At 42.8% G+C, this 26,328-nt stretch overlaps 1 protein-coding gene across 2 annotated transcripts in view; it reads left to right on the forward strand.

Moving 5' to 3' along the window:
* The first annotated feature begins 7,453 nt into the window (after window positions 1–7,453).
* Window positions 7,454–26,328, forward strand: part of LOC126992115 (uncharacterized) — a 52,802-nt gene continuing 33,927 nt past the window's right edge. The window contains exons 1-4 of one of the 2 annotated variants that reach the window (XM_050850785.1): window positions 7,454–8,461; window positions 16,103–16,213; window positions 21,206–21,313; window positions 24,266–24,351. In XM_050850785.1, the coding sequence (XP_050706742.1) occupies window positions 16,180–16,213; window positions 21,206–21,313; window positions 24,266–24,351 (228 nt within the window). In that variant the 5' untranslated portion in view covers window positions 7,454–8,461; window positions 16,103–16,179. The remainder of the gene's footprint in view (window positions 8,462–16,102; window positions 16,214–21,205; window positions 21,314–24,265; window positions 24,352–26,328) is intronic. The other variant, XM_050850784.1, reaches the window with a different exon arrangement.

The raw sequence follows: 26,328 nt of genomic DNA on the forward strand, positions 1-26,328 counted from the left end.
TTGTGAAGTTTGTGGGAAAGAGCAAGAAGGGTAACTCAAGACACACATCCTTACACACACTGGTGAAAAAATCATGAATGTGAAGTGGTAAAAGATTTAATCTGAAGTGTGACCTAAACAGACACATACTTACACACACTGGTGAAATAAATCATGAATGTGAAGTTTGTGGGAAAAGATTTAATCGGAAGAGTACCCTCAACACACACATCCTTACACACACTGGTGAAAGAAATCATGAATGTGAAGTCTGTGGGAAAAGATTTAATCGGAAGAGTCACCTCAACAGACACATCACACACACTGGTGAAAGAAATCATGAATGTAAATATCAGGACCAGAGTTATGTTAATGAGAAGTGATGGATGATCTCTTTTTTTGCTCTCAGTGTATGAGTTTCATGTCAAGGAACTATACATTTGTAACTCCTTTCACTTTCTCCCTCATAACCCGTCCGGCTGCGATTGGCACGGATTTGGCTTTTACTGAACGTGATAACATATACTCCATGTCCTCTGCTTCTGTAGGATAGTGGAGGTTTCCCATGTGTATTGGTAAAGTTGGATATCCTCCCAAGCTGCAGGACTTTAAAAATTTTCTTCATTAGAATTGTAGCAGCTTTCACTTTTGTTCCATTCCTGTAGCTTGGTGAGGTCTGACAAGGAACCGCAGTCAAGGGTTAAGAAGATGAGAGATTTTTTAAGGTTTCACCTCTTTGTTCCAGGGTTTATTCCCAAGTTAAGCCCTCTATTAAATATTTAGTAGAGGTTTGCATCATTTCCTCTGATGCTAACATTTTCACCTGTACGGAATTTATTATGTTGACAAAGTTCTGTGTTATTTCTATGAAGTGGCAGAACACACAGCTGCTGGGAAGCATCTCCACTGTTACAGTCACAGCTTCATGTACAAAAATTTTTAGTATTTCCACAGATAAATACCCAACTCCCTTCAAAAGCTGTTTACCTGTAATGGATTATTTTAGGCAACAATGGTTAGATTAGGTTAGGTAAGAGTTGGCTAGATAAGGTAAGGTTACATTAGGTTAGGTAAGTAAGAGTTCAACAGATATTAACTCAAATTACCTAACCTCACTTACCTCATAATCTAACCAAACCTTTTATAATACAAGGTTTATGAATATGAAACTGTACACTATAAACAAGCTAAATTCATATATAGCTGATTTAGGAAATAAAAGTAGTTATGCTTCAGTACACTGTGTGGTATCATTTGCCAAGTCATCTTCCCACTCACACCTGTCACTCTCCTGCACCTGTGTATTAGTTTAATCCGGTGTTAGCAGCGGGGATCATGTTTCTTAACCCGTCCGCTGCGATTGGCACGGATTTGGCTTTCACTGCATGTAGCCTGGTAACTATACTCCATGTCTTTCTCTGCCACTGTGGTGGATAGTGGAGTGTTTCCCATGTGGTATTGGTGTTCTGGATACCCTTCCAAGGTGCAGGACTTTACATTTCTCTTAATTGAATTGTAGCAGACACTTTTTGTTCCATTCCTGTAGCTTAGTGAGTTCTGACTGCAGGAAATCCGTAGTCAAGGTGTTAATTGTCCCTCTAAGTGAGAAAAATGAGAAAAAATCACCCCTCACACAAATGATTTCATAATATATATCAAAGCATTTGTGATCAGTTTATGTATCATCTATTTTGGGGGTTTATATCATGGCACAAATTTGGCCCATCGCTGCTACACGGTAAAGCCACAAATTTTGCTCGTGGCTACACAGTAAAGCCACAAATTTGGCCCGTCGCTGCTACACGGTACAGCCACAAATTTGGCCCGTTCTGCTACACGGTAAAGCCACAAATTTGGCTCACTACTGCTACGGGTAATCAAGGCCAGCCCTTCCTATGTGCTCACTATAATCATTAAAAGAGGGCCTCTGATCACTGGGGCCTAAGGATGTGCATAAAAGAATAGGAGAAAGAAAATCAGCGGTGCTTTCATTATTCCCCATGATAAAAAGCTCTATAAACAATATTAAACAAATTTAAGCAAAAATATATATTCATTTACTTTACATTGCTTAGACAGGGATCTAATTTGTAGGGTGAGTATAGGAAAAAAAAGTGAACAAGAGGCTAAATATGTTTTCATTTGAGAGGAGATGTCTAAGGGGGATATGAGTGAGTAGTGAGTCGCCGCTGGGTCGGAGGTGCTGCGCCTTGCTCGCTAAAACGCTGAATCGATATGGCTGGCCGAGCCAAGAACTCGGTGGAGCTCTGTTACGTTTGTGCGGATCCCACAGGCAATAAGTGGATAGGGTGCTGTCTGTGCCCTAAGTGGTGTCATGTGAAGTGTGCTCATCTGTCTGGAATTAAGTCGGAAAATATATCTAAAGTAAATTGGATTTGCGACCCATGTCTTCATAAAGCATCTCTAGCTACCAAAATTGTGGGAAAAATGGAAGAATTCAAGCTGGAATTATCTAAGGAAATATCAGAAGTGAAACAAGAAGTTGAGTCACAAGCGGTCAGCGTGAAGGAGGAGCTGGGGGAGGTGGCGCAGGATGTGGCGGACGTTTTGCAACGGGCTGAACATGTGGAGTCAGCAGATGCAACTTGGGCTGAGGTCACCAAACGGTAAGAGGAAAGTTAAGAAGAATTTACTTGTTGTCAAGGCCTCGGAACAAGATAAAAAGGCTACAGAGTTGAAAAGTGAAGTTTCTGAAGCATTACATGGCATTCAGATTACTGATTCAAGATTCACTATTGGAGGTAATATTATAATGAACTTTGACTGACTTTGAGAGAATTCGTAACATAACACATCATGGCTACTAATTCCTCAGATACAAAGATTAAATGTGGTCTGCTAAATGTTCAGTCTGTGGGAAACAAAACTCTAGATATCCGTGATCTCATCAAAGAAAAGGATCTTGACATTTTAGCGGTAACTGAAACATGGCTAAATGACTACGACGCCGCCAAGATTCGTGAGATGACGCCATGCAGTAACTCGTACCTTTCTACATGTTCCGAGGGGAGACAAGAAGGGGGTGGTGGTGTTGGGATCTTTCTTTCAATTCTTTTAAGAAGATTCGAGAAAGCATCAGAAAGGTGGGATACCTTTGAATTAGTGCAAGTCATCTGTGAAATTGATAGAAGGAAATGCACCTTTATTGTGGTGTATCGACCTCCGGATACAAGAGCAGAGGTCTTTATTGATGATTTTCGCACATTTTTGGAGTCTGTGGATATGGTGAGTGCAAATGTGTTCATCTGTGGTGACTTTAATCTATGGATTGATGATCCTGAAAATTCTTCTGCCATGGCCTTCATTGAGATGATGGACAGTCTCAACCTGATTAATAAAGTGAATGAGATTACTTCTTTAGGGGGTCATGTGCTAGACTTGGTTTTCAGCGATATAGACGGTGATCTAGTGCAAGGCGTGTGTGTTGATGAAATATGTTGTATATCCCCGGTGCATAAATTGGTAACCTTTGAAATTTCATACGTGAGGGAAGCAGTGCAGAGAAAAAAGATCACGTTCAGATTGCGAAAGAATTTTTAACCAGAAATATTGATTAACTCTGTAATACAGGAAATTACTATTAAGTGTCGTGAAATCTGTGAACATGGCTCGGTGTTACGTGTAAATTGTGCTACCTGCCTGGTTAAGCTATGTAATGGTTTAGCTAAAGATGAGTATAACAGCCTCTGTCCTCTGATTGAAAAGGAGATAGTGGAGAGAGATCATGCACCTTGGTTTAATACGGAAATACTGAGGGCAAAAAGAGAGAAGAAGAAAAAAGAAAGACTGTATGTGGGCAAAAACAGATGAGGCAAGAAGAGCATACAGGAGGCGAAAGCAAGAAAATCGGTTCGTGATAAAACGGAAAAGGAATACTATCGGAATAAGGTTGTGGAGGCAGGGCCTAACATGAATAAATCCTAACCCACTTAGCCAGTGGGTACTTTGCCGACTGGTAAAGGAGTGGCTTTCCCGTTACGCTGGTCGCGGGTTCGATCCCCGGCCCGGCAAAGCTTTCCTTGTCTGGATTAATTTCGTGTGTTTCGTTACACGAGAGGCCGTGTGGGAGTGTAGTAAAGAGAAAATTGTGGCATTTCAACACAGTACAGAACAGTATAGACTCTATGAGCCCAGGTCAACCTGAACTGGGTTTGAGAGCATTTGAGGAAGAGTGCCCTGCTCTATAATGAGTCACCCGGGACGTTAAGAACAGTGACAGTCTGGCAGTGTTGAAGAAAGCGCTGAAGACTCACTTGTTCACTAAATCCTACGACTTAACAAATATGAGGATTGAGGACAACTTGAGGTGCTAATATTACTGTTATAATGTTAGCGGCCCCAGGAGCGCTGGCGGACTGGGGCCTGAAACTCATCAACGTAAACGGTATGATCGAGCTGTATAAAATGTTTTCAGATTGCGATAACTTAGACGTGGATACTTTCTTTACACTAGAAGAGGGCAACTCTAGATGGTCTGAGTCCCGCAGCAAAGTGTGCCAGATGTGTGACGCCCATGGAGCCATGTGGCGACGCCTCCTGAGCAGCAGAAAACCAACCTTTGGTCCGCTTCTCCACCCCTAGACTCAAAACATATCAGCTGATCCAGTGGACGATTGAAAGTGCATACAATCCCTGCCTTTTCTGAGTGTAGGTAGGAACAACTCACATAACTATTAAGCTTAATGACACTTTCATAAGCAGGTCTAAAAGCAGAGGGATTTAGGGGTCTGAGTGAGCTCCTGATCTCCGTCCAAGGGCACAATGCATTCATGCTAGAAATCGAGCAAATAGGGTACTGGGATTTATTTGAAGGAGCCAATAGAAGGAGCAATAGAAGCGCCGAAGTCTTCCTCAAACTATATTTAGTATTAGTTAGACCTCATCTTGACTATGTGGTTCAGTTCTGGTCACCTGGATATCAAAATGTTAGAATCGGTGCAGAGGAGGATGACGAAGATGATTCAGGTTGAGAAACTTGCCATACGAGGAAAGACTCAAACAGTTAAACTTGCATTCTCTAGAAAGGCGAAGGTGCGTGGAGACATGATCGAGGTTTATAAATGGATGAAGGGCTTTAATAAGGGGGATAATTATAAGGTTTTGTTGGTAAGAGAACCGGTAGGACACGTAAGTAATGGGTTTAAACTGGATAAATTCAGATTCAACAGGGACATAGGCAAAATTGGTTTACTAACAGAGTGGTTGGTGGATGAGTGGAACAGGTTTGCAGTCACGTGCTGATTGCCAATACAATTGTCACATTAATAAATAGATTAGATAAATTCATGGACAGCGATATTAGGTGGGGCTAGATACACGGGAGCTTAGATTCAAAGGAGCTGCCTTGTACAGTCGTTCTTATGTTCATATGTTCATATGGCTGCACGAAAAGGGAACGTAGTGGTTCTACATCATTTCACAGGTGAGTTGAGAGCTGTATAATCAGATAGGGCTACATATGATAGAAATCTGCAGTTCTGTTGTACACTGACATTGAGATTACCAGGCGGCTGCCAGGGTACCTGTCCTCGACCCGGGCTGAGCTGTATGCCATACTTTAGGCTCGCCACACTGTAGCAGCTCCGCAAAGATGTATACTTGTTTGTTGATAGCCAGGCTGCATTACATGAACTTGTGTCCTCCTCCCTACAGACTGTGATCTTGTGACTAAGTGCCTGACTGCCCTCCGTGCCCTTGAGGGTCGCAGGTGCCACGGGGTCCACTTCACCTGGGTGCCCTTCCATCCAGCACAATGAAAAGGCAGACTGCCTTGCTCGGACGTGCCCTTCAGGATGACACAGTGGACCCTGACACTGACTATACGCTTAGCTATGTTAAGAATATAATTAGGATTATTTCCATAATAACATTTCTACCAAACTCAGACAATGCTGTGACAATGGTAGCACCAGCAGCCTCCATTATGCAAGTGTCTCCCACCACTGTTTACTCTATTATGGGACTACAGTGCACCTCAGGATGTGGTATAAATGCGCAATGCTGCCTTAAATGGCTAGGCTATAGGTACTACTGGGAGGTTATTAACTCCCTGTGTCTGCTGCACGCTGTATGCCAGGCCGAGGGACACACTACGTGACTGCAACACTGTCATGGAATGTCAGCCCTTTCATTGTTTTTTTTAAGCCACGGACTGCCTTGACCTTAAATTGATTATAGATATAAATTAATTATATAGGAAAATTTTATGTACTTTTCATAACTCAAGCCATCAATTCTTTTTTTTTAATTTTTCGTCTTGATGCAAAAAACAAGTGGTAAATTCCTTAGTTCCCACTTTCAGGAGATCGCAATGTTTTTGGGTCTATCTGCCGATTGTAAGTCTACCACAGACTTGGTAAGTCTACCACTGGCTTCACTACCAGCGGGGATCGTGTATGGACTGAACGTTTCTCTGTTCCCCTCTATCATGCAAAGATGCGCCGACCAGGCTGGCCCGCCCCCATTTAAAGGGGGACTACTTGCAAGTTCGGCCTGGCTCGGCTTCACCGCTTGTATGGGGGATTTGTGTATGGACTGAACGTTTCTGTTCTTCATTGGCAAGACATGCGCCACCTGTTGGCTCAGCCTATTTAGTGGGACCAAAGGCTCAAGCATTCACGGTCCCCCGGCAGAGACTGATCGTCCCTCTCGACGACATCGTCCCCTCCTTATTCTGTCATTTGCATGCCTGTTATTTTCCTAAGATGTTAGCGGCCCTGTGGAGCACTGCTGCGGCTTGAACCGAGGCGTGAATCCTCATCAAGCGGTATCAAACGCATAACTAAAAGCCTTCAGTAAATTGGTTTCCCTTCTTTCTGTATCACTTGTTGGGGTTATTTCCTTGGCGAGACTGCTGCCACATTAATAATTATGGTCACCAATCCTTTACAAAATACCTTTATATGCTCTAGATTAATATTATGAAGACTGTAACAATTCCCTTAGGTTAGTATGTTTTGGGAGGCGCCCACCAGGTTACGTTAGGATAGGCTTCCCAACCCCAAAATCCACATGATGAGGCGGGGGCTCTAGGAAGCTGCACTCTGCAGATGCGCAATCAACGTAATAAAATTCATAATATTAAAGATGAAGAGCTATAGTCCATGTAGTGATATTCTAAAAGCTTTACCCCTATATGATGAGCTAGTGCTGATTTAAATAGATAGAGACTGAAGGATGACCAGGGATTCTGGGAGGCTATTTTGAACTGGTGGACTCTAGTGGGTAGATCAGGAGTTACAACAAATAGGTCTGAAGGAGCGATTGCAGATTTATTACGAAAGATCTGCCAGTACTTGATTATGATTGATTGATTGATAGTTTATTGTTGCAGGTAAACAACAAGGGAGAAGGGAGGAACTCACTATGCTTCCATTCACTTTACTCTCTTATGCTTTCATTTACTTAAATTTAAGCACATGTAGATAAATTTTATTATCAGGGATACATACAACAAGCATATTTTCCAAATATAATATAGATACATGCAAGGATATAATGTTTTTTTTTATTCCTGGTGCTACTTATAATTACCCATGTATCCTTAGTTGTATAATCACACTCTGTACTGTCTGGGGGTTGGGACGGCATGCTCCTCCCTTTCATGGCATGGCTCAAACCGTTTCTGATCTTGTAGCAAGACAAAACACACACACACTCAGGAGGGCAGGACTGTCGGCCTTTCACTGCCGCAGGATCACATACACATATAGGAGGGCAGGATTGCTAGCCTTCTGCTCCTGCTGGGAAGATGAGGTCACAACTTCATGGCTTACATCCTGTACCTATTGTATACAGGTAAAATACCATACTAAAAAAAGGGTGCGGCTGCTGAGGTGAGGCAGGCGAGCTCGGGACTCGAGGGCACCGTTGCCAGATTATCGTACTCCAGAGCCGCGTAATTACCGGTTTCTGGCTATAACTGTTGCCAACAAGCACCAATAATTAACCATTTAAACGATATCCATATATGAAGGCAGTTATTTGGGTGATGAAAGCAGTTTAATTATTGGGTCGGAAATCGGCAAACATAAAAGGCTCAGTACGACAATCTGGTAATGTTGCTCGGGGGGACCGATTTTTCCAGTGTTTTGGAGTGGGCCGAGTAGCGCATATAAACACAGGTCGGCGCATGCGCAGTAGAGGGGGGAACAGGGGGGAACGTTCAGTCTGCCACAACGGCGTCGGCGCGGGAGGGCGCCTCCTGTTATAATACCTCCATGGAGAAACCTTGAGCCTCCTGTGACATCAAGATTAAGACCAAGATCAGGCCCCGAGATTTGATTTTCTCTTCTCTGTTCTTTGGAAACGCACGATAAATTAAACAAGCCAAGGAGAGGGTGTTCCCCGGCTGCCTGGGACGTGACGGGAGAGCCAAAGAGGTAGAGTTATTAACACATGCAGCCGTGAACACTTTTTGAAGAGGCGCTGTGGGATTACTTGTGTGGGGAGAGGAAGGAAGGTGAGGCCAAAGGGTGCTGTGTGTGTCTTCCTCATAGGTAAGGGGGCTTCGTGGTGCAGTGGTTAGCACACTCAAGCTCACAACTTGAAACTTAGTAAGACTAGATCTAGGACTCAGAAGAGGCAAATGTTTTTCAGCTGCAGAGTTGTGGATGCCTGGAATAGTCTTCCTAATGATGTCATAGAGGCAGTGAGCATAGCATCCTTTGAAAAGCGATTGGACAAGTTTTGGGCGGATCAACCAATCAAGTACAATTGGGAGGAGAAATTAATAACCACCAGTGCCCACCACCGTAGTATAAGTTTAAACAGTGACGACACAGAGGATCTGGATATAGAGGCCTAGTAGGCCTGCGTCCAGTATTTCCGTAAGGTTCCGTAAGGTAAGGTAACAATGGATAACACTCACTAGTTTGGTTAGGGCTTAATTAAGGTGTGGAATGTTGGAGTTTGTGTTCCCCGTGTGGGTGGGTGCTACTTATTTCCCTGTGTGCATGTTAGTTTAACCCGGTAGCAGCGGGGATCATGTTTCTTAATGGTCCCCCCAAACGAGAAAAATTAGAAAAAATCACCTCTCACACAAACCATTTCAAAATATATATCAAAGCATTTGTAATCAGATTATGTATCATTTATATTGGTTGGTTTATGAATAGGCACGAACTCCGCGCAAATATTTTGGACTCCCATATCTCAAAAAGTACTGGTTCAATCTTCCTCAAGTTTTGACAGTAGTTAGATATACATATGAACTATATAGTACCCACAATTTAGCCCTTTGTGTGCAGCATTTTTTGAGTTATGGCCGAAAATCGGGGATCAATAATAAGTAAGCGAAAAATTATTAATATGCAAGTATTTTGATAAGTTGGGAGACACCACCAAGCCTGTGCTCTGCCATATCTTAACTTAGTGAATAGTAAGGAACTCGGTGCAAAAAATTTTGGACTGCTATATCTCAAAAAGTACTGGTTCAATCTTCTTCAGGTTTTGACAGTAGGTAGACATACATATGAACTATATTTACTAAATTTAGCCATCTGTGTGCATCATTTTTTTATTTATGGCCGAAAAATGGGGCTCAATAATAAGTAAGCGAAAAATTATTAATATGCAATAATTTTGTTAAGTTGGGAGACACCACCAAGCCTGTGCTCTGCCATGCCACGTTATCTTGCCCAAATAGCCCTATTTTGACTTAGTGAATAGTAACGAACTCGGCGCATGAACTCAGTGCAAAAAAGTTTGGACTCCCATATCTCAAAAAGGACTGGTTCAATTTTCCTCAAGTTTTGACAGTAGGTAGACATACATATGAACTATGTAGTATCCAAAATTTAGCCCTCTGTGTGCAGCATTTTTTGAGTTATGGCCAAAAAACTGGGATCAATAATGCGGCGCTATCTAGTTACCAGTGAAATTTGCCATGTCTGTAGTAGTAGTAACGGTTATAGTAGTAGAAGTGGTTGGTTTTCTTTCTCTTTGTTTTGCTTTCTTTCTTTATTTCCTTCCCTCTTTTTTCCTTTATTTTTCATTCTTCTCTCTTTCTCTCGGGTCATTCCACGCTAATGTCATCCTGAGGGCCATAATTGAAAAATGGTCTAAACTAGGTTTGTAATACATCAAATTAAAGCTGAAAACCTGTAGTTTCCAAATTCGAAGAGAAAACGAAAAAATATCAAGCCAATTTTTTGTATGAGGCTTTTGAAGTTGAAGAAAATAGTGAAAAAATTTTTTTTACCAAAAAACCCTAATTTTATTTTCCCATTTTTACATTAAATGAAAGGCTGTTGATTCCGACCTCGATGTATGTTAGAAGTATGGTCAATGCTGTATTAGGTTAGGATGTAGTTGGTAATTCTAAGCAATTCAGTACTCAGTAATAATTAATTATATAAAACAATGTTGATTGAAACGACCGTAACGAAAATTTGATGTGTGTTTTTATAGGTCAGTGATTTTTTGGAGCAGCTTAATATAACTTCATATCCAATGTAGATTTAGTTGGGGGGTACCTATGCACCATTGGCCTTTTCTCTCTGGATATCTAAATTTTTCTGTAATTACTACGCACGTTTCATTTTTCCGTTACGGAACAACATGAAGACAAAACACAAGGCATTCCTTGAACAGAAAGAGAACATAACAGTAGTGCACATCATTATTCAAACAGACTTTGCTGAGAATTATGCCATTAAACACCAAAATGAAGTAGTGGCAGCCCACTGGATGCCAAGCACAGGAGATTCCGTGACTATATACACCTCAGTTGTCCACTATGTACAAGATGAAGAACAACATACCAAGGCTTATGCCTTAGTTTCAGACACCATGGCACATTCAAGCCTTGAGGCACAAGCGTTCAACAGTAAAATAATTGATGACCTGAAGGCTAACTCTGTTCCCATCAAGCACATTTCTTGGACAGATGGAGCAGCAGCCCATTTTAAGAATAGGTACTCATAACTGCTCTCACCTTTCTATGATCAGATCCATGAGGCTACTGCAGAGTGGAACTTTTGAAAGCTATCATGGGAAAGGCGCTCATGATCATATTGGTGCACTAATCAAGTGGAATGTACCGTAGAGTGCTGCAGGGCCGTGCTACTGTTAAGTCAGCATTGGACCTGTACAAAATTGCTACTGAGATATCAAACAAAACAACTGTACTGTACGTCTCCAAGAATGAAATTGAAAGTGAAAAAGCAGGCTATGAGAAAATTTGGAAAGGATGTAGAGCAGCACACTCAATACAACAGTGTAGAAGTGTTAAGACTCTTGGACACTATCGAGTGGCACTATACCATAACACCCACAATGACACTGCTTTCACTAATTGTAATCTGGAACCACAACATCTCGATTCTGATGATGAACACATTAGTAGCTCTACCACTAGCCGTGAGTTTTCCAGTGAAGAGGATGTTGCATCAAACTGGGCATCAGCAGTTGAGTCTGATGTCGAAGATGTTTCTGTCACAGATGCAAAACTTGAAAAATGTGACGATCTTCATGACATCACTTGTTTGTGAAAGAATGATAGGTCCTATGTGCTAGTAAAATATGTTGGAAAGAGATCAGTCAGGCAAGAATGTTGCAGGGACCTCACATTTGTGTTCCCAAATATGGAGATCGTGACACTATTCAAGACGACATGATTGTAAGAATCTCCCAGTGCCAAGTATTCGCAGGGATACATACATTTTTCCAAATGTTTCAGTTCCTGTCACTATCCAATAAATAATATTTGCTGTCTCTCTATCTATCTATCTATCTATCTATATATATATATATATATATATATATATATATATATATATATATATATATATATATATATATATATATATATATATATATATATATATATATATATATATATATATATATATATATATATATATATATATATATATATATATATATATATATATATATATATATATATATATATATATATATATATATATATATATATATATATATATATATATATATATATATATATATATATATATATATATATATATATATATATATATATGTATATTAGTGGTCCAAAAAGCCATAATGTCCTGGTACTTAATTATTGCCATTATTTTTGCTTTATTTCTTAAGGGAAATTGCAGTGAAACGACTGTAACGAAATTTTCAATCTTGAACGTGAACGTTCTTTATTTTTTGTATGAAAAACTGAAATGGTAATTGACAAAACCTATACATATTTGCATAACTTAAAGCTTCATATATAACATGCATATAAAATATTTGGAAATTTCTTTGTATTCTCACAGAGTTTTGCATATGTACAATACTAAGTCAAAATGAGGGTTGCATTTGTGAAACGACCGTAAGGTCCTCTTCAACAATAAATAACAAGAACAACAATAAACACAGAATGTTCCGGATAGTCTCATTAACCTCTTTAGCCATTAGTACTGTCTTGGTAAAAATCATATCAAGCAAACTGCATAACTTCTAGAGATACAGGTAAGAGTACACCAATAAGTTACTTCCGAATGAAACGACCATAACGTGTGGAATGACCCTCTCCTTTCCTATTTGATGATTTTATTTTTTTTTATTTATTATTTTTTTTTACAGCAAAGGATACAGCACAAGGGCACAAAAAAAAAAACAATAAAAAAGCCTGCTACTCGATGTATAGGATATGTTAAGGGTTATAGGATATGTTAAGGACATAATATATTATGTTATATGATGTGTTAACCGAGTAGCAGCGAGGATGATGTTTCTTAATGGTCCCTCCAAGCGAGAAAACTGAGAAAAAATCATCACTCACACAAACCATTTCATAATATATATCATAGCATTTGTGATCAGATTATGTATCATCTATTTTGGGGGGTTTATATCAGGGCACAAATTTGGCCCGTCGCTGCTATACGGTAAAGCCACAAATTTGGCCCATCACTGCTTCATGGTAAAGCCACAAATTTGGCCCGTCGCTGCTACACGGTAAAGCCACAAATTTGGCCCGTCGCTGCTACACGGTAAAGCCACAAATTTGGCCCGTCGCTGCTACCGGGTTATGGGCAGGATAAGGTAAACCTGTAAACCAGCAACATATCCCCTATTAAGTTGCCGGGTCCAACAGTGCTGGACCAGTGATTGTTGTCAGGCTGTGTTTTGAGAATACTGTAGAGTACCTTTGGTTCCTAACATTTTTTTTTTTTTTTTTTTTTTTTTCCTTCCCTGCTGGCCCATATCAACCTTTCTTGAGGGGCCTGCTGGATGGTAGTCGGGCCCCTCCCGTCATGGCGCAGGCAAGTGTTTTATAGTGCCGCCAGGTTTTGTTGGCACATGCTGCCCCCCCCCGGAGCTCGTTCTTGATTCACTTGGATGGTTTCTTCTAGAGTCTGGGTTGATGGGTGGTCTTCAGGACAGCATGTGGGTTGTCTTAAGCTTAATTTGGTGCTAACTTTAACCCGTCTGCTGCGATTGGCACGGATTTCGCCTTCACTGGTAGCCTGGTAACATTATAGTCCCAGGTCTTTCTCTGCCTCTGTGGTGGATAGTGGAGTGTTTCCCATGTGTTGGCGGTGTGCTGGATATCCCCTCCCAAGGTGCAGGACTTTGCATTTTTCTTCATTGAATTGTAGCAGCCACTTTTTGATCCATTCCTGTAGCTTGGTGATGTCTTCTTGTTAGAAATCTGCAGGCAAGGAGGTAAATTTATTAGTTTTCTATTTATTTATTATGTATTTATTTTTGGGCATTTTCATTAGGTGAAAAATTTCAAAAAAATAATAATGAGCTAAGCACATAAGAAAATGAGTTGTGACCACCTCAAATATACATGATTACTATTCATCAGTACTTTTCAATGCAGTAAATAATTTGGTTCCTCCATTAAGTTTTGATAACTGGTGGTTTTCTCTAAAGGTCTGGTTCACATGCATTGCTATCCTGGATCCTTTCTTTGAGCTTAATAGGAAAAAAATATGTCATAGTTATAGGTTTTGACATAGACTCCGTATCCTTGACTTGTGTCGGAGGGCTTTGCCGCAGCAGCTCGCTGGATAGGCGGCAACACTCGTGCATAGTCGGTTAGTAGCGAACACCCAGTGCTTCAAGTAAGTAGTACCCCGCGCTACACTCCCTTGCTGTCGCTGATATTGCTTTATTGTTTCTTGCTTCTAATTCAGCAGTTCTTAACCCGGGGGTCGTGATGTCCTTGGAACGAGGTGAGTTGTTTTGAGGAATATTGGATTTTATTCGTATGGTGGAAGGTTTTCTGCATGTTATACCGTATCTACAACTTCTGTAATAAATTATAAGTGGGAAGAGTTTTACAATCTGTGATAACTTGCTAATAAGCCAATGAAGTAGTCAAGACAAATACAAATTCTAAACTATTATTTTGCATTTAGGAATACTAAGCTATTATTTTGCATTTAGGAAACTAGTAGGCTATTATTTTGCATTTAGGAATACTAAGCTATTATTTTGCATTTAGGAAACTAGTAGGCTATTATGCATTTAGGACAAGACATTCAAGGAACGTGTTTTGTGTGTATATGCATTTGTGTAGATGTAGTGTAGCTTGACTGACATAAATGTTGGCGTGTGTGTGAAACAATATGTAGAAGGGAACTGTAGCAAGACGAGGACAGGCAATAGAAGACAAACGAGTAACAAAAATACTTAACAATGAAGACGCGACACAACAGACAGGGAGACATTGCACACGAGTACACTTAATTAGTCTGTGGTGCAGCGCCACATTTTCTTGGGTCACCGGGGAAGCAAAGCACACCGCTTTCAGCGGTGGCTACTACAAGGGCTCCACGGGGCATCCTATCTTGATGGTCCGTTTTATTCTACCACACCGGATCGGGGTCGAGGCTCGCGCCATGAACCCGACCTCTACTTTTTATTTTGTTTTTGCCGGAGAGTTTATATATGGGGAGTGGATGCAAACCCCTCCCCAACCAGCCTAGATCAGGGGCTGGACTTTTTTTTTTTTTTTTTTACGTCTCCGCCTATTGCGCCGGTAAGCTTGCTTGAGGGGCATGGATGGTATTCCGCCCCAGCCCGTCATGGCGCAGGCAAGTGTTTATAGTGGCGCCATCTTCTCTTGGCTCATGCTGCCCCCCGGAAGACTTTTTGATTCTTGGACGGTTTCCTCTAGAGTCGGGGTTGATGGGTGGTCTTCAGGACAGCATGTGGGTAGTTTTAAGCCACTCGGCAGTGACTGAAAAATCCGAGGTGGTAGCGTGGGGATTCGAACTCGTGTCGCCCATCACGTGAATGTGGGCCCAGCACGCTACCACTTCAGCCACCACCTACCCTGACTGACTCCTCACCATGCATAGGGCAGGGACGCAGGACTCCTTAGAGGATTGATCCCCCAGTTACCCCAAAAATGAAGCATAAATAGGAGAGAGAAAAAGAAAGAAAGACAGCTCGGGTAAATTGAAGACGGTTCATTCGTCACCCAGATTAACCTGCCCGTTTCATTCAGACCTAATTTAACCGATTCCACGCGTTCCTTTATATTATGGAAATTGACCAAGCCTTCTTAGGCCTCTGTGAATAAAAAAAAAGGCCCTGCTTGCTATCCTCGGGCTTGCCTCTCCAGTAAAATGCGTGACCCTCTTAACCCGGTAGCAGCGACGGGCCAAATTTGTGGCTTTATCGTAGCAGCGACGGCCAAATTTGTGGCTTTACCGTAGCAGCGACGGGCCAAATTTGTGGCTTTACCGTAGCAGCGACGGGCCAAATTTGTGGCTTTACCGTAGCAGCGACGGGCCAAATTTGTGCCTTTACCGTAGCAGCGACGGGCCAAATTTTTTGCCATGATGTAAACCCCAAAAATAGATGATGCATAAACTGATCACAAATGCGTTGATATATATTATGAATTCGCCATGCGTGAGTGATGATTTTTCTCATTTTTCTCGCTTAGAGGGGCCTTTATGAACATGATCCCCACTGCTACCGGGTTAAGCATTTTATGTATGTCAGCAAGCAACTTCACCTCACTGAGTCTCACAACATCCATCTGCCTGTCCTTCTATTTATCCATTTGCCTATATCTGTGTAATCTAACTATCGATCAATCAATCTAGCTACCTCTGTTAATCGAGGGAACCAATATCTCTTTTCTCCCCCACAGCGACGAGAAGCACCCAGCGCCACCCCACGCTGAGCCATCTTTCCCTTCAACGAGACTCAGCCACAACACAGATCATCATGTCCCGCACTTTCTATTTGCTGCTTTTACTTGGTGAGATCCTTTGTTATGGCCCTTACCTGCAAGCATAAGTGTGTGTGTGTGTGTGTGTGTGTGTGTGTGTGTGCAAGAGAGAGAGAGAGAGAGAGAGAGAGAGAGAGAGAGAGAGAGAGAGTATGCTTCTGGCCAGTTACGTGAATTAGTTTTGTGTACTTTTGGAGACTCTTTGCTCAAACTCTATCTTACAACATGGCAGTGATCTGTTTCCCAGCACAGTGGCACCTTACTTGCAAATGTCTTTCAGCAACCGCCTAGATTGATATAGTCAAATTATTTACATGGGGTTTTGTGTCATATGTGGGCCCATTAAGATGGGATATGTTTTAACTTATGTAAGGCAGAAACACTGAGCTTATCATATTGTGGCGCTCCACTATCCTGGGTGTAAAATGTGGCACTTTTGTGAAGGACCTTTACCTCCAGAACCTTTATCTCCAGTTTCCTTTCCAACCGTTCTATCTCTGCTGTGGTAGACGGTCACTGTTCTTCCCCTAAACCTATCAACAGTGGTGTCCCGCAGGGCTCTGCCCTATCTCCCACTCTCTTTCTATTATCCATTTGATCTTCCTTCCAAAACAAACTGTTCTATATATTCACTCCTACGCCGATGACTGCTCTGTATTACTCAACATCGTTTGACAGAAGACCATCCCAACAGGAATATTACATGATTCCAGGCTGGAGGCCGCAGAACGCTTAACCTCAGTCCTTACTATCATTTCCGATTGGGGCAAGAATAAATTGGTTTCCTTCAGCGCCTCAAAAACTCAAATTCTCCACCTATCAACTCGAAACAATCTTCCAAACACCTATTCTCTGATAACACTCACCTGTCACCTCTTTCAACAATAAACATTCCCGGCCTATTCTTAGCTCAAAATCTCAACTGGAAACCTCATATCTCTTCTCTTACTATACCGGCTTCCTCGAGGTTAGGCGTTCTGTATCATCTCTACCAGTTATTTTCCTCTTCCTAGATGCTGTTCATATACAAGGGCCTTGTCCGTCCTCGTTTGGAGTGTGCATCTCATGTGTGGGGGAGTCCACACACACAGCTCTCTTGGACAGAGTCTAACGGCCGTACCATACATCACCACCATCTTCCTCTTCCTCTTCCCTTACACGGTGTCCCGTTTCTGCTGGGCACTATAACTTGACCTCGATCCTTACCCTCGCTAGAGGTTCTTCGAGTTGGGTTGGTAGCCTCTGCAAACGCCTCTACATTGAAATCTTGATAATCGAAGCAATTTACATACATTAGTGTGATTATACTACATAGTGTGATTATACATTGGTGATTATACCAAATAAAATGGTTGATTGGTTGGTAAATATATAGGTATAATTGCGTACATAGCGTGAGCGATAAGGTTGGCATCCCTGCGCGACCCGTGTTTCCACCCCTCCACCGCTCCACGCAGTCAGCCCAGGAGTCCATCTGTGCCCGCTGCTACCACTTCTCTGTCCCTCGCTATCATCCCGTCAATCAAGGAGCCGTTAGAAAAGTGATCGAGCCCCACCGGAGCTATAGCAAAAGACTACCTGCTTGAGTTAACAAGCAGGTGTGTTAACACGACAAGGGTTAAAAATCATGATGCAACCATAAAGTTTTTTAACAACATTTTAAATAATTTATTAAAAAAAATAGTCCTGCCGATTCATATTATATCAAATAAGTATTATTATAATTCCTGGATCATTTACTACTATATTAATGAAAGAAATGCAGGATTAACACACAAAATATGCGAAGGCGCTGATGAAGATGTGCCTCTCTCGACCCCTTGCCAGATTTCAACAATTTCGCCCTCCAACACCTTCCCTTCCCCTCCGGGAAAACCCCTTCGGGTATTATGGTGGGAGAAAATGGCCAAAGAGGTTCTACAGCCGAACAGGTTGCCTTATGGTACGGCCGAAAGGCTCTTCGTTTCATCAACTCCCCTCCTCATACTGACAGTCTTCTGCATCTTAAATTCCGCCGTCATGTTGCATTTCTTTCTATTTTCTATCGATACTTTCACGCTGACTGCTCTTCTGAACTTACTAACTGCATGCCTTCTCTTCTCCCTCGGCCCCGCTGCACTCGACTATCTACTCTAGCTCATCCCTATACTGTCCAAACCCCTCATGCAAAAGTTGACCAGCATCTTCATTCTTTCATCCCTTACACTGGTAAACTCTGGAACAGTCTTCCTTCGTCTCTATTTCCTCCTGGTTACGACTTGAACTCTTTCAAGAGGAGTGTATCAGGAGGCCTCTCCACCCGAAATTGACCTCTCTTTTGTCCACTTTTCACTTTTGCCTTCGTAGGGAAAGCGATTTGCGAGCTTTTTTTTTGCATCTTTTTTGTTGCCCTTGGGCTGATGCCTTTCCTGTAAAAAAATAAAAAAAATAAAAAAAGAACATTTTTTCTTTACAAAAATTCACAAGTGACATATATTAACTATTTCACCCGTAGGTGTTTTAATCTTCCCTTGCTTTTGGAATTGATGAAAGAGTGCATCTGACAAAGTTAAGACTTCAATACAGGCGTCGCAATGCAGATATGTGTTTAGGCTATGCAAGACGAAGCCAGCAATATATGCAATTATTTTGGTGCAGTACCTTGAAAGAAGCCAGGCCACAATCACAAGCTTTCTGCCAATACCAAGATGACCGCTGGTCGACTTGACAGGCTACACTTTTTCCAAGAAGGGGGAGCTCCTATCCTACCCCCAGAGGTGAAACATTCAAGCTTCATGTCAAGTCGAGTCTTGAAATGTAACGATACTGTGTTTCCTCTCCAGAGACTGAAAGACCTGGCATGTGTTCATGAGTATGCAGTGGCAGTCTCACATCGGTTTATAGTATTTCCACGAGAATCTGGCGGGCGGGAGGTGGCGGCTGGGGGGTCAGCCAAGGTCAGCACCGCCCCGCGTCCTGCCACACACTTTCAACACCTCCCTCTTCCTCTCATATGTCAGATATTTACTAAGATTTTTGCTTGCGCTGGAAAATATTGAGAAAAGTAGCACTGGCAGGCTTGCTGGGAATCAGGACCAATATAGGGCTCTGCCGAGTAGAGCTGTCATAAGGAGAGAAAAGAAGAGGAATGTCAGGACTTTCGCTGAGAAAGTCGAGGGACATTTCAATACAAATAATCTCTGACCCGCTTACGAGCCCTGAGGAAACTCCGCCCAAGTCTCCCTTTCAGGTGAGTTTTCCGAACAGCAGATGCATACCTCGTGTTAGATATGGATGAGCGGAGGGCCTGCTGGATTAATATTTTGAGTAGTTATAGTACATGGCAGACCCTCTAAGCAGGCAATTTTCGGTTGCTGGGTTACAAATGGCGGATGCTGATCCACAAACCTCTCTTAAGGTCCGAGAGGCTGTAGAGGCTGAGCGATGGATATATATATATATATATATATATATATATATATATATATATATATATATATATATATATATATATATATATATATATATATATATATATATATATATATATATATATATATAACATCAGGTTACCATCAGTGCGGAACTGCTCAAAGCTGAAGAGAGGCCATGATCCGCAGGATGCATGCGATATTGACTGCCGTAGGCAATCCGGAACCATTCCTCCGGATTGGAAAAATGGGCAAATCGTCCCTATATGGAAAGGTAAATGGAACAGCCAAAAATGCAACAACTTAGTGTAACAGACAAGGTGTTTACCCATCAATTGCTCATGGCAGATTTGCAACCAGTTACTAAAACTGCAGAACCCTGAGCAGTCCAGGTTCATGCCTGGTAAATCGACACCTACCGTATTCTAGCGCTTCGTGTATTGGTGGAGCTCCGACGTGAGATTCGACAAGGGATTCTTGGACCCTATGCAGATCTCAAGAAGGCGTTTCATTCACTGCATCGGGAGACACTCCAGGATCTACTGCGACTCCGTGAGATTCCTGCAAGGACCGTTGGTCTGGCCTGTACTCTGGGGCTGAGTTCTGTGAAGTGTGTTAGTGGGGGAGGCGTGGCTTGCTTATTTCCCGTTAACGCGGGAGAGAGACAGGGCTGCGTCTTTGTCCCATCCCTTTTTAACACTTGCATGGACTGGATATTACTTTTTTTCACAACAAAGGAGACGGCTCAAGGGCAACAAAAAGAATGTAGAAAAAAGCCCGCTACTTGCCGCTCCCAAAACAGAAGATAGTATAGAGTGGCTAAAAGAGAGGTCAATTTCGGGTGGAGAGGTGACTTGATACACTGTTCTTGAAAGAGTTCAAGTTATAGGCAGGAGGAGATTCAGACGAAGGAAGGCTGTTCCAGAGTTTACCAGTGTAAGGGATGAAAGAGTGAAGATGCTGGTTTACTCTTGCATAAGGGTTTGGACAGCATAGGGATAAGCTAGAGTAGAAAGTCTAGTGCAGCGGGGCCGCGGGAGGGGGGGAGGCATGCAGTTAACAAGTTCAGAAGAGCAGTCAGCATGAAAATATCGACAGAAGATAGAAAGAGAGGCAACATGGCGGCGGAATTTAAGAGGAAGAAGACCGACAGTATGAGGAGGGGAGTTGATGAGACGAAGAGCCTTTGACTCTACTCTGTCCAAGAGAGCTGTGTGAGTGGAGCCCCCCCACACGTGAGATGCATACTCCATACGAGGGCGGACAAGGCCCCTGTAAATGGACAGCTTCTAAAAGGGGAGAAGAACTGGCGGAGACGATACAGAACCCCCAACCTCGACGAAGCTGATTTAGTGAGAGAGGAGATATGGAGTTTCCAGTTGAGGTTTTGAGTTAAGGATAGACCGAGGATGTTTAGTGTAGGAGAATGTGACAGCTGAGTGTTGTCGAAGAATACGGGATAGGAGTTTGGTTTGTGAAAGTTAACAGTAAATAAATTATGACTGCCATTTTTTTGGCTTGAAGCTCTGCTAATCCAAACAGGACCGGGTCAGATGCTGTTTGAAATGACGGAATATTACTGTTCGTAATCCCTTCCTCCCTCTTCCTGCAGCCCCCCACGGAGTCCTCCTCACCAGCCAAACGAGAGAACTACAGGTCAGCTTCATCCACCCTGAGTTCCCTGTTGTCAAGATTAAGGCCAACTGCGACCCGTCTTCAGGTAAGGACACACACACACACACACACACACACACACCACTCAATAGCTCAGTGGTTAAAAGCTCTGCGCTGCCAGGTTTCGCGGCCTGACAGGCATAGGTTCGAGCCTCGCTCAGGTCGGGATTATTCCCCTTACAAGGAGTGGTTACTGTCCCCCCTTGAGCAAGGGAGATGGGCGATGTGCTGTGTGGAGATCCTGGTAGTATCCAGAGATAGACTATAATGAGCTTGCTTTTGTCAGGAAAATACTTGCTGGTAATTGCCAGACCATCCCTTGACCAGGCCGTGGTGAATTACACATACACATGATTAGCACGCTCACCTCACAACCGAGAAGTTCTGGATTCGATTCCCTGGCGAAGTGGAGACGGATGGACAGTCTCTTTCAATCTATTTTCTCTCCCTTTTTTTGGCCTTTGCCGATGATACTTCTTTATTCTCTCCTATTCCTGATCCTCGAATAGGTCTCCTGTGGCCACTTAGTTGAATGCGGATCTTGATTTGATTTATTTCTTTGTTCTTAGCGTTGGACCATAAGATTAAATCCTGCCAAGGACCTCTGATCCACCACATCCTGATATCTTAAAATATTGATTGACACCCAAGTAACTCTTGTAACATCTTGTAACTCTTTGAAGTTACTTGGAGTAACATGAGGATTCAAGTTGACTTTAGAGAATCATATTAGGAAAACTACCCTTATTTCCCATAAGGTTGTGTATTGTTTTTAACTTTTTTCCCCTTAATTTTACCCTTTTTGAGGGCTGCGGTCCAGTTTGGATGTCGGCAGCTCCATCTGGCGTGTGCTTCCAGACGACTGTTCCTCTTTTTCACAATGATAAGTTTGCAGCAAAAGTCAGCACCCCCCGGTGTCTCATTAGGCATTGTTTTTGTCTACCTTTTTTTTTTTTTTATTCTTCTCCCAACTCTGCCGCTTCTCTTTCATTTTATGTCCTTGTCTGTTCATCGAGGTTTGGGTCTTAAGATTTTTATTTTATTTTTATTTTCTCTTGATGCTCTTTCATAAATCTCAGTAATAATAATAATAATAATAATAATAATAATAATAATAATAATAATAATAATACAGGTAACTCTCGATTTACGCGAGTTTGGTTTACGCGTTTTATAAATAACGCGGGGTCCAAAATCCAAATAAATGTTTAATTTACACGTTTTTTCACTTATACGCGATATTTTATGGAGTGGCCACCATATGTCTCAAGCAACTGGACTCATACGGCACCGCGGCCACACAGCTGAGCTCAGTTCTTCCTGTGCGCCACTTGAACAACAATACAGTACCCACGCTGCCACGCTACTCAACAATAGGGGTAGGCAGGTACCGGTACCAGTATCGGTACTAGCGGTACCAGCTATACGGTACGGTACCAGTACCAGAGTGCTCGGTACCGGTACCAATACTAGCCAGCCGTTCATGGTGTCCCTCATTTCTTCCTCACACGAGTGAGGCTGAGACTGAGTGCCTGAGTGGATATCTCGGTGATAGATATTCTCTCTCTCTCTCTCTCTCTCTCTCTCTCTCTCTCTCTCTCTCTCTCTCTCTCTCTCTCTCTCTCTCTCTCTCTCTCTCTCTCTCTCTCTCTCTCTCTCTCTCTCTCTCTCTCTCTCTCTCTCTCTCTCTCTCTCTCTCTCTCTCCACTGAATGAAGTGAATGAGCATATTATTCCCACCATCACTCGTAGGTTATGACAGACAACTAGGCAAGACAATTCACACGGTTCTGGTGACACGCGGCATGCAGCTGTTTGTTGTATGGGTGTGGTTGTGTGGTTTGTAAACAATGCAAATGGCGGCCGGGCTGGTATTGCGCGAAATAACTCGTACAAGACTCATGATGTACAGTTTCTGATATCATATTTACCCCATTATTCTCACTAATATTAATTAATAATGAACACATGGATATTTTTTCCAATATGATTTTTTATGTAGCTTGTACTGCTCCTTAGTCTTACAATCGTAAGCCACCTGTGACATCAAGATCAAGATCATACAAATGGCGCCCGACGGAAAAACAGGACAACAGCAAGGCATGGGCGATCGTCCACCGATTTAATTTTTGTATAGTATTTATTAACTCGCCCTGTATTCTATGGTAACATATTATAAGACAGCTATGGACTATGAAGGATTATAAACAATAATAAAGGTAAGTTTGCCGTTGTTATTGGGTAAGACGAAAGACAGACCCTTAAAAACACCCCAAAGAAAGAAAATCATTAAAAAAATTTACATTCGACGTATAACGCGCAGGGCTAAACTTTCAGGCATTTTTTATGTGAAAAAGGTGCGCGCTATACGCCGGAAAATATGGTATTTATTTTTCGACAGAAACCTACCTCTTGTTTGATTTACATTGTTTTTGATTTACGCGACCTCTTCAAGAACGCAATACTCGCGTAAATCGAGAGTTACCTGTAATAGATAAATAAACAATCATTCATATTTACATTACAAATTCACAATATTTCTTTATTTTCGTGTTCTTAACAGTTTGAAGTATTCCTAGTAGCATTCAGTACTTAACTCCTGTATTCCTTCCATCTCCGGCTGTGTGACTCTAAAGCCGGCCACACACACGCAGGCCCGCCCTGTCCGGCCGACGAAAAGGGGGGGTTGTCGAGGCCCACACTCACACAGGCCGCCTCATGAAAATATACAGTACACGTCAGACCACCGGGCTACATGAAAAACACCCCGATACCCGCCCCTTTTCGTCGGTCGGACGGGCCGGGCTTGTGTGTGTGTGGCCGGTTCGTGACAGCAAAAGCCAGTCACGTATCCACATAAGGGTTTCAATACGTGCCACTCCACCCTGCTTAGCTAAACTTAGAAAAAGACAACCAGGTTTTGTTAATTAATCTCTCTCTCTCTCTCTCTCTCTCTCTCTCTCTCTCTCTCTCCTACTCTGTACTGTATGTTATTGCAGGTCGAAAGATGATTTTGGATGTTTACAAGTGCCCCATGAATACAAGTCAACCATATTTACCAGTGTCGTTAAAGGGAGTCTGCGAGGTAAGTGTGTGTGTACTTCTAATTTGACCCTTACTTATACTTGCTTCATGGTATTTAAGTAAAGCGTCGCCCTACACATAAAAGTACATCAATAAGCTGTTGACTCGGTTTCTATTGTAACAGGCAATCCGTTGAAATGATAAGGGATACTTTTTTTGCTTTTCCATCTCTCTTATGCGCCGCACTGTAGTCCGACACATGAATGAAGTCAGTTTGGGAGTGGCCTACGAGATCCCTGCATCTCGAAGGAGAAAGGAATCCCTAGTAAACATTTTTATTTTGGGTGTGACCGGGGTGGTGCAGATACGGCGCCCATCGGCAGAACAAGGCCTGGGACTAGCCCAAGTCTATATACACCAAGTCAAGTCATACGCAGGTTTGTGGGAGGAGACACGGCCGAGGCGTGGTTTATGCGTGACACTGCTTGGAGCCAAACTAGAGAATGTAGAAACAGGGATTTAGAGAAAACGAAGAAAGGCGGACTAATTTAAATCAATCACTTCAACATGCCCTCCCTCACACCCCACACCGCCGTTTGTAGGCATTGGAATTATAGTCACGCAATAGCACAATAAAAAGACATATTTTTTCGTCAGTGGCTTGCCTAAACGCGCTGTGAAAGAAGGCGAGAATGCACATCCAGAGTGCATATACGGCCCCAACTTTAGTCGCCCCTGAACTGGCGGGTATTTTGGGGGGGGGGCACCAAGTGACGTCATCCCGTGGCTCCGCCCCAAAAACCGCCTCCTGCGCGTACCGGTCGCAGTTTTGAAGCAGAGTGACTTCTATCCTTAAACTCCATCACAGAGCAATATATTTCAGTACACGTTTTACATTATTTAGTAGTCAATGATTGGTGGGCGTGGCAAGAGTACACGTCACGGCCATACGTCATGGCAGACACACCTCAGCCCGCTCCCAGTGCCCCAGTTGATATTTGCCTTTTTGATGACTCGCCTTTCGATCAGATTTTGATGGCATGTCTCTAAGACAACTACCCTAATGAAGCAGAGTAGATACTTGGTTATATTTTTCCTAATTACGTCGGTGTCTGAAACACAATGTGTTTTAATGCCGTGTCAATCAGCAACCTAGTTTAGACGCTATTGCAATAAAACGATATGTAGCGGGCCTTGAAATACATATTTTTTTTTTTAGTAGGCTGCACTAGAAAAAAAAAACGTATGAAACAGTTGAGTGAAGCAGTCGAGCAGGGTGCTGGCAGCGCCACCTAGACACAGGTAGAGAGAGGTGCCGCAAGCCCATACTTCATTCTTTCAAGGTGCTTCGACGGAGGCTGGAGGAACTTTCTGTAGAGAAGGAGGTGGGGGGGAATAAGGAATGTGCACTAGTCCTTCCGGGTTCCCAGAAATAGGTTTCTCAGAGATCAAAACCGTCATTTTGGGAACCCTCCATGACTATACTCTGCCCGCACACCTGTAACACGGGGAGAGAGGGCGCCGGTCTCGAGGGACAAGCGAACAAAATGGTCGCTAACCACCCGTCACAAACGCAAGTCATTTGTCATAAGTGCAGCCGCTTCTCCCGCCGGTGACATGGGTAGGGAGGACGCTGGTCCGGGAGGGAGTAGTTGACCCGCGCCTCCGAACATAAGGACGCCAGGCATTCGCCACAAACACGGCCGCCCTTCTCGCCAAGGACATGGGAAGAGTGAGCGCCGGTCCGAGAGGGGATAGAGATCCACACCTCCAGGGACGAAGGTTGACCAAATGGACGCAGGTCAAGCGAACCATATGGATGCAGGTCATTCGTCACAAACACGGCAGCTCCTCTCATCCGTAACACGGAGAGAGAGAACACCGGTCCGGGAGGAGATAGAAATCCGCGCCTTCAGGGACGAAAGCGAACCAAATGGACGCAGGACAAGCGAACCATATAGACGCTAATTACTTGACACAAACACGGCCGCTCCTCTCGCCTGACAGTGGCACGGGTAGAAAACCGCCGCTTCAAAGG

The sequence above is a fragment of the Eriocheir sinensis genome, unplaced genomic scaffold, assembly GCF_024679095.1.
Source record: "Eriocheir sinensis breed Jianghai 21 unplaced genomic scaffold, ASM2467909v1 Scaffold400, whole genome shotgun sequence".
Lineage (NCBI taxonomy): Eukaryota > Metazoa > Arthropoda > Malacostraca > Decapoda > Varunidae > Eriocheir > Eriocheir sinensis.